The sequence below is a fragment of the Chrysochloris asiatica genome, unplaced genomic scaffold (assembly GCF_000296735.1).
Source record: "Chrysochloris asiatica unplaced genomic scaffold, ChrAsi1.0 scaffold00052, whole genome shotgun sequence".
Classification (NCBI taxonomy): Eukaryota; Metazoa; Chordata; class Mammalia; order Afrosoricida; family Chrysochloridae; genus Chrysochloris; species Chrysochloris asiatica.
In genome coordinates, this window is record NW_006408570.1 from 5,031,629 (window position 1) to 5,041,277 (window position 9,649).

A 9,649-nucleotide genomic window follows, 5' to 3' on the forward strand; every position below is an offset into this window, starting at 1 on the left:
TTGTAACATAAATGGTCTGACAGATATTTTCTTGGCTTTAAATGTTTTTTTTCATATATGCATAGAAATGTAATGAGGATAAAGATAGTCTTCTGTATTATCTGTTAGAGTTCATAAGGCCTTTGTCATGGTTAGTCACCTTAGGTGTGATTATCAGTAGAGCCATTAATTCAAGCTGGCCTAAAACATCTTCAAAGTGCTACTAGCTCCGACTGATGAGATCCTCAGCTTTCTGGATTTTCTGGGTGATGATTATTTTCAGTTCTCTTTTCTGGTGATATATACAGGAAGTTGCAGCAGATATATAAGGGAAAGACCAGAAGCCTGCTGTCCAAGTTCATCACCACTTGTTCCTATAAAACACAATTGTCATTTTAAAGTTAAAACAACTACACAGAAGGTGGGGCACTGTTATTATCATCACTGCTCTGTTGGTTCCAACTTTTGTCTACCATCCCTCACTGCCCATATGACAGATACAGTATATGTTCTTGAAATGTAAAATACATTATCATATGAAAGTACATTCAGGTTTAGTTACATTAGTACACTCACACAGAAACTGGCATCTCTGATCCGGTAGCCTCAGATAGCCTTTACCAGTAATCTGGTAAACAGAAGCGATGCTCAGAGTAAAAGTAGCACTGAAATTAGAATTCCTACTTTTTAAATACTTGAATACATCTGCAAACATATGCATTACTGAAATCACGTTATACATTCTGGGAAATATGCTATTAATCACAGTTTAAATCTATAGTTTTAACTACTGTAGATTTAAACAATAATGTGGGACGCAAGTCTGAGTGACTGAGGTAGGTTAAGTGGACAAAGCTTCTGTGTTGGGGGTACAGCAAGATAAATTTGGATAAAAGAAGGAAGGGGATACAATGTTACACAGAGGCATGAAATCTCCGCTGATATTGTTAGGCACTGGTCTCACACCATTCTCATAGCCATTCCTAAATTTGAGCCATGGCTTGGGTCAGAGGAACCTTAGTCCTCAAAGTGACATTTTTGCTCTTTAACACTTTAAAGAAGGCTTTTTCAGCAGATTTGGCTAATGCCATATGTCATTTGATTTCTTCACTGCAGCTTCCATGAGCCTGTGTAGGGTTTATGAGGAGTAGCTGGTGGGTTTGAACTGCCGACTTTGTGGTTCTCAATCCAGTGCTAATCCTATAGTGCCACCCCAGGAGTCCTTAGGAAGATTACTAAGAGACATTCTGGTAATTGAGTCTAGTTAAGGTTGGGGTGGAGGGGAGGGTGACTCAGTCAGCTCTGGGAAAAGAAGGGAGTCATGTGGATATCACTTAGGGATGAACAGACACACCAATTTCTGAAATATTAAACTGCATTAATCTCTACTCCCCACCCCCAAATTAGGCAGATTTAATCCTACCTTCATTAAACCTTGTTGTACATCTCCATTTTCACTGAATCATCTTTATAGCCATGTCCCACTTTCCTTACTCCTCCAGGAGTGGATGCTGTGCAGCCATATGCACATCAGCATCATGCAGGGGCAGCATCTTCCCAGGCCCCTGTTTCCCACCTCCAGAGTTCTCCACTGTCACATACAGTCATGGAGATTCCTGCCTCTTACACGATACTATACATACTTCTGAACATTGTTATCTTACAGGTCTGAACTTCATAAACCCAACCCCCTACTGAAAATCGTCAGCTCAAACCCTCAAGTACTAGTTATCTTCAGATTCCTTCCTTTCCTTCTGGGCCATTCACACTTTCACTTGTGCAATTTGACTTTGACTCTCCATAAATGCCTTGATGCTTAATTCTGAGGAGACCAATATAGATTTGGTCTCTTCAGTCTGAGGGGAAAAAAGGCTAACTTCTCTAGTAATTTTGGTGAGTGTGTCACTGGTGGTTCTGTGGTGTGGTTCAATTCCTTCATGTGCACCTACTACCTGTTTGTCAGTGGAGGCTTGCATTTTGCTTTGACAAAGACATACTGGGAAGAAAGTCCTGGTGCCCTACTTCTGAAAACCCAACCAATGACAACCCTATGACCACAATGGTCCAATCCACAACTGATCAGATGGTGTAGGATGTGGCAATGTTGGGTTCCACTGTGCTATGAGTCAGGCGGGGGTTGACACAATAGTAGCTAACAACAACATAGGCACTGAACCTTTTATTAAGACTATATGTGCCCTTTGAAACAGTGATTAGTTTCAACAAAAATTAACGTGTCTTTAGTATTTTAACAGCTTTTACTTTACTTTTTAAAAATGGTAACTTTCACATCACAACATACAGAAACGTCTAACATGTCATACAAAGAACAAATGGTTTCGAGAGGGAATTTTGGGAATTCTACAGATGGCTCTCATTTTACAAACCTATTTTAATAAAGAGTAAAGTTCTCTTAATATTCAGGAATATATTGGGTTGCCTTCTTGATGTTTGCTGTAAATGTACAAATAAATGCGCAATGTATAAAGCAGTTAAAGTAACTTGTTGAAGTATTCAAAATTAACATTTATCTTCCTATTAAGTAGCTTTTCTCTGGCCCTCAAATAACAATTTTTTTCTTTTCTTCCTTTTGCCTTTTTCTGTACTAGTCAATTATACAGCAATGAACATGGTATTTTTGTTATTACTTAAAATAACATTCAAACCAACTTTTAAATCAAAATTTTATTAATGTTAATGCTACTTAAGATTTTCAAAAGACAACTACTGCAGTGGAACAGTTAACAGAAAAGTAACCAAACATACCTGATCTTTTTCAAGTGTAAGTATTTGATATCCAGTTGTTCTACTACATATCAGTTTTCCACTACTATCAAAAGAGGCTAAGCGTAATCTAGGATTAAAAAACAATACTCAAGTAAAAAACAAAAACACATACACACATACTTTTAAAACTACTTATTAATTTAAGTAAGCCTTCCATCGCTTGAATGTTTGCTTTTCTATCTTCCAGATTATCTACAAGACTTTAAAAAGTCTTTTCAAACTACCAAGTGATTCTATTTAGATTTATAATCCTATGCTATTATATATACCTAAGATATAAAAAAAAATTTACAAATACATGATTTTTAAATAATCTGTGGAATCCCTGGGTGGTACACATAATCAGTGCACTTGGCTGTTAACTGAACGGTCAGAGGTGCCTTGGAAGGTAGAGGCACCTGGTATCTTCTTCTAAAACGTCAGGCACTGAAAACCCTATGGAGCAAATTATATTCTGACAACACATGAGGTCACTGGGAATGGGAATGGACACAACATTAGCTGGTTTACATAATTTGTTCATTAAACTATCTTGCACTTTATCAGCTTATAGCATCCTCTCCAGAAAAAGACTGCCAGCTCAACTATCAGGCCAAGCCAGACATGACAAATCCTATAGAAAGCTAAGAGGAACACTAGGCATGTCTTTCTGGAAAAATGCCTTGCCATATTTCTAGTTTGAGCCCTGCATTTGTTAGAAGTAGTAGAGATGACAGCTTCACAATTAGTATCAACTCTGTATTGCTCATATCCCAACCTCTTCTCTCGGCCTGACATCCTGGCTCTCATGATGTGATTACTACACTCCTTGAGAACAGAAGCTTACCACTCCCTAGCTCTTTCACGTGCATCACGTCTCATCAAGGCTCTTCCAGTGTGGTGCATATTATCAGGGTTTATTTCCCCCTGGACTGAAAAGGAGTGGGGTGGGGAACTCTTATCCTACCTAAATGCTATGCTCCTTCGAGGTTGTAAACTGACAGATCCACTACATGGCTGATTCAGTGTATTGCGTTTGAAAATGATGTACCGATTGGTATAAGTTACAAGTAGGTCAAAACCAAAGTTAAAACCTGTCCACCGCCAGCAGTACTGAAAAATATGAAAGAAAAAATTTTTAAAGAAAATTTCAGTTTATATTAGTGAGTCAAACATAAAAAGTTCATCTGAAATGTCTTTTGTTTTTTTCTCTAGCTCATTCCAAATATTTCTCTCATGTACTTTTGCAAGTGCCCCTCCCTTATTAAGGCATCTCACACAGAATTATCTCCCCCAGTCAGAAAAGCACTGCTCATTAGTTCTTAAGCTACTTTCCCAAGATCACTTCTTCTTCAGGATCTGTTCCATCAGCTCCCCACATTTTCATAAACAGGGCTGCTCACTGGAACACTAAGTGGGTATAGCTTAGGGGAGTAGGAGACTACTAGAGGGGGTGGAATATACCCATTCAAATACACATTGCTTTAAAACACCTTAAGCAATTAACCAACAGACACATAACCAGGTTATTTTAACTACTGTCCTAAGGTTTACAAGTTTGTTATATCACATAATAGTTACTAAGAATAGTAGGAAAAGTGGTGTGGTGAAGTCAAATTAGGAGTGATTGGTTGATTCCCTGAGTTATAAATTAACTCATTATTTAACGGGTATTTATGGAGCCCACATTATGTGCCTGGCACTGCTGCAGACGCTGGAGACACAGAAGTTTCTGTCCTCATAGAGTTTATATCTTACTATGTGCAGACATGTGTTTGGGAGTCCCAGTGTGGAGCTGTAGGATAAGTACTGGAATGCAAGGTTACTTGAATTGCAAAATTGGCTACTCACCAGTGGCTACTGAGAAACCCTATACAGGGTTGTTGTGAGTCAGTCCTTAACAACAACAAACAATACGTATGTTTGGAGTCCTGCTGTGGCACTGTAGGGTAAGCACTAGATTGCTAACCGGAAAGTCAGTGGTTCAAACTTACCAGCCACGCCTCAGAAACCCTATACAGAGTAACTATGACTCGGAACCAACTCGACAGCACTTAACAACAACAAAAATACTATGTTTTTGTGGTAGGAGAGAAGGTGAACACCCATATAATTGGATAGAGCAAGAAGAATACAGGAAGGATGATAAACTGCTGTTTGGAGGATATACAAATTATGTTTCTTTCTAATGAAGTAAGAAGCAAGGCCACAGGTAACAATAAAGACCAATGCCATAGAGTCAATTCCAACTCATATTGACCCTACAGGATAGAGTAGAACTGCCCCATAGGATTTTCAAGACTACAAATCTTTACAGGAGCAGACAGCCTCATCTTCTCTTGCAGAGTGGCTGGTGGGTTTGAACTGCCAACCTTCTGATTAACATCTGAGCACTCATGCCACTGTGCCACCAGGGTACTTAAGTAAAGACAAGGGTGGTAGAGTTTACCTTTTGAGGAGAGAAGATGTGGTGGGAGGATAAATAAATTCATTAAGAGCATCACCAGGTAGCACTTAAAAGCTGCTTAAAGTTTACATTCAACAGAAACCCACTGGGGTATGCTGCCTTCCTTTAGTTGCACCCACCTGTTTAGATGTAGGCATGGGGAACAGGAAAAGCTTGGATTTCACACAAGCTGGGAACCTGCCAGGTGAGTTTGATAGCGTGCAAGAAGAAAAAGGAAAGTTTCAGTGGTGGTGGTGGTGGCTGTGTGCCATGGAGTCGGTTCTGACTCACAGCAACCCTGTATAGGGTTTCTGAGAAGCAGCTGGTGGGTCTGAACCACTGACTTTGTACTTGTCCAGCGCTATCCTACAGTGCCACACCAGGACTCCATGTCCCATTAGTGAGCAGTAAAATCAATTTAATGGGTCACAATCAAATTAAAAATAAATAAATAAATAGAAAATAGGATATATGGATATAGCAGGGGGGACTACTGTTTCATCACATCTTTGTTTCACTTATATGCATTTAGATTATTGTTGTCATTAAGTGCTGTGGAGCTGGTTCTGACTCACAGCAACCCTGTATAGGGTTTCTGAAAAGTGGTTGGTGAGTTTGAACCATCGACCCTGCAGTCCAAACTTTGGTCCAGTGCTTATCCTACGGGGGTCACACGGTTAGGTGGTAATAAAAAATGCAATTCCCACGTTGTTAGCAAACAAAAGGCTTGAATGTCTTTATTCAGCATGGCTGTAAAGTAGAATAGCTGTAAAAATGACTTAACAGCTCCCATATAACTTTTTCTTTACCTTAATTTCTGGATCTCTGAGGGAGGCTCTCTCCTGCTATCATCTCATAGCTAGACCCCAAATTTAAGTTAGACAATTAAGGATGAATAGTCAATCACCTCACACAGATCATGATGTAAAAACTGTGTCAGCAGCTCTGTTGAGTGCCAAGTGCCCTGATGGTTACTGAAAGCACACGGTGTATAGGAGACACAAGTTGCATGAGAATGTCACAAGTCAGAGCCCATACTTACTTCACCATCTTTGGCTAGCTTTCTTCCACACCTCATGCTGTGTCCCTCTAGTTCTTCTTTATTGATTTCTTGAGGTCTAAAAACATGCATTAGACATGAAACCTCATGAGAAATTAGGTAATCAGTAATTCAAAAAGAATAGACAACTTTTACCAGATTCAAAAATAATTAAAACAATGTTTTTGATGTAGACAAAAATAAGAAATTCCATTGCCTTTGCTAAGTGAAAAAAAAAAGTCAATGTTTCACCTAGTCCCCCAGTTTCCAGGATACTTTTAGTAGGGCTCAGCCAAACCAGCGAAAACAACAAAAGGCAACCTACAACAAAGACTGATCATCAGCAAAATATGACACTTACAAGTCCAATTAAGTAAAATAAAATACAATCTAATCTATTTCTGTAATGTGTAACTTGTTATCACTTACAATTTGATGTTGCTGTTTTACATGCAAACCACTTTTCATGTGATATAACTTTATGAAATCCATATATTTTTAAGAACTCTGTACATTTTATTTTAATTAATCTTTAGTTGGTCCTTTATTCTGAAAACCTTAACTAAGAGAAAGTTATTTCGAACTGCAATAATGATACCATCATCAGCAAAGTAATTATAAATTTGAAAGTAATACGATGTATTCATTCATATATTAATTAGCTCATTTATAGCATTTATGAGACCCCTGGTGTGGTGCTGTAGGATCAGTACAGGACTGCGAAACACAAGGTCGGCAGTTCATACCCACTAGCTGCTTCTTGGAAACCCTATACAGGGTCGCTATGAGTTGGAATTGACTCAACAGCACACTTAACAATAACAACAATGAAACAAGTCCTGATGTCGAGCTGTAGGATAAGCACTGGACTGCTAACTGCAAGGTCAGTGGTTCAAACCCAGCAGCCATTCCTTGGAAACCCTATATATGCTATGAGTTGGAACCAACTTGACGGCACTTAATTATAGCAATGGAACAAGTACAATATATAAAAAATAAATGAAAATAAAGCCATGTCCTTGACGTCCTAGAGCTCAGTCTAATAGGAAACTAGATATAAATAAATATTAATGAAAATAATGTAGAGAGGGTTGTGAATATCAAGAACAGGAAGAAGAGACACATTTATTGCCTGGTGTTAGAGAAGAACCATCACAGAAAAAGGATTATTTGATCATGAGTGGGTTTGTTGGGGTGGGCTGGGGGTGAATTCGATGACAGGAGAAAGGTATTCCACACAGATGGAACAGTAAAGGACTGAAGCATACAAGAATGTCAAATGTACTAAGAATTTTGTGCAGCTGTAGTACAAAATGAACATGACAGGAAACAACGCTAAAGGTAGTTGGGGACAAACTGTTGAAGGGTCCTGCTAATAAACTGTTGTCAAGACATTTGCTCTGTTACTTCTCACAAACTTTTTTATTATGAAAATTTCCACACATATACAAGTTAATGAGAAGAGTATGAGTCAGATTTTCTCACTACAAAAGTCAAAAATTATCTGTACTCCAGTTACATTAAAACTTCCATTGGCTGCACTGTCTAATCAGCACTTCCCGTTCAAGATCACTGCTGTGCAGGTGTCAATGTGGACATCTGCAAACAAAATGTGGACTGATACTTGAAGGAAAGTAAAAGTTTCTTTAAAAAAAGTGTTACTGATGACAAGACATGAATTTATCACTATGAGCCTGAGAGTAACTGGCAAAGTATGGAATGGAAACATCCTCATCACCAACTAAGAAAAAGTTCAAAAGTCTACCACCAGTTGGAAAGTGATGCTTACAAGTTTTCTGGGATTCTCAAGGGCCAGTATTGGAAAAGTATTAGGAAAAATGTTCAATAATCAACAGTGCTCCTCACAGTGAGAAGCTCACTGAAGAGCTGGAGTTCTTAAACAAGAGGACTACTACCCAAGGGTGTTGTGATCTTGTATGACAGTGTACCTTCTTACACCTCTGCCCTCACTGTTAACACTCTGCAAAAACATCATTTTGAGGTGTTCAAGCATCCTCCCTATAGTCCTGATCTTGATCCATTGGACTTTCACCTATTTGGTCACCTGAAAGCAGCTCTTTGAGGATGAAGAATCACCTCTAATGAAGAATCAAACACAGCGGTGGATTTGTGGTTCACAACTCAGCCTAAAACATTTTAAAATCAGGGACTATGACAGCTTGTTGACAGACTGGATAAAGTGCACTGAAAAGCAAGGGGACTGTGCCAAAAAATGATGTATTTGTCTTTTCTAAAAGTTGATAAAAATAAATTCTACAGCCAGAGTGTGGATACTTTTTGACTCATCCTCATTGTTTCAATAATCTTGTTGTGGTTTTATTCCCCCCATCTCTCTCCCTGTTGATTACTTTGAGGTGAATCCCAGACATCATATCCTTCAATCTATAAACAGCTCAGTACACAGGTTAATGTGCTAGACTGCAAAGTTGGTTTGAATGGCAAGGTCAGTGGTTCAAGCTTACCAGCCACTCCTCGGAAACCCTATACAGGGTCGCTATACATTGGAACTGACTCAACAGCACTTACCAACAACAACACATTTTTAAAAGATACGAACTTAAAGAAAAATGTTATCACCATATAGCCCACCTGAAAAATAGTAATAACTCCTTAATTACTCTCAAATACCCCTGGGCAGATTTAAGCTGTAACCAGATGACTTTCATTCATTTCAGACTTAAAGATCTTTAAAACCTATTTGTTTATTAATTAGAATTTGAGATTACTGCAAATAAGAAAATTAGCTTTACCTTTACATAAATAGGAAAGATCAAAACATGAAAATAATATTTCAAGTAATATTTAAATGTGTTGAAAGGAAATCATAATACTAGGTGAATTAAAGTGTGTGATTTATTTAATTTTACTTATATAGTAAATGACAATCCAAATATTCCATTATATTATCTAGCAGGTCAGAAGATAAATATTTTTAAGACTGATAATGTTAGAAAAATCTAAGCTTAAGAATTGGTTAGATGTTCATTTTTCTACTTCAACAACTTTTGAGTTTTCAATATTGTTGCTGTTGTTAATTACAGTCTAGTTGGTTCTGACTCTTAGCAACCCTGTATAGGGTTTCCGAGGCTATAAATCTTTGCAGGAGCAGAAAGCCTCATCTTTCCCTGTATAGCAGCTGGTGGGTTCAAAGTGCTGACCTTGTGGTTTTAGGAAGTATTCAGTGCTTATAATTGGAATTCAGTGCTTATAATTCAGAGCCATCATATCCCCCTTCAATATTGTTACTGACTCTTTAATATAATAAATGCATTTCAGAATTCATAACAAAAGCTTATTTAAAATAAACAATACATAACATGACATACTTACCCCACTTCACTGTCCTGCTCTGCCCGGAGCATAGCAAGCCATTGTTGTTTATACACAGAAGACAGCCA

The 9,649-nt window shown here is 38.1% G+C and overlaps 1 protein-coding gene across 1 annotated transcript in view; it reads right to left on the reverse strand.

Moving 5' to 3' along the window:
* Positions 1 to 224: 224 nt before the first annotated feature.
* The window catches only part of GMCL1 (germ cell-less, spermatogenesis associated 1), a 44,045-nt gene continuing 34,620 nt past the window's right edge, over positions 225 to 9,649 (reverse strand). The window contains exons 10-14 of the mRNA XM_006862928.1: positions 9,582 to 9,649; positions 6,234 to 6,309; positions 3,713 to 3,858; positions 2,746 to 2,833; positions 225 to 353 (exon numbers count right to left, since the gene is read on the reverse strand). The exon at positions 9,582 to 9,649 is cut by the window's right edge and continues 4 nt beyond it. Coding sequence (XP_006862990.1) covers positions 225 to 353; positions 2,746 to 2,833; positions 3,713 to 3,858; positions 6,234 to 6,309; positions 9,582 to 9,649 — 507 coding nt within the window. The remainder of the gene's footprint in view (positions 354 to 2,745; positions 2,834 to 3,712; positions 3,859 to 6,233; positions 6,310 to 9,581) is intronic.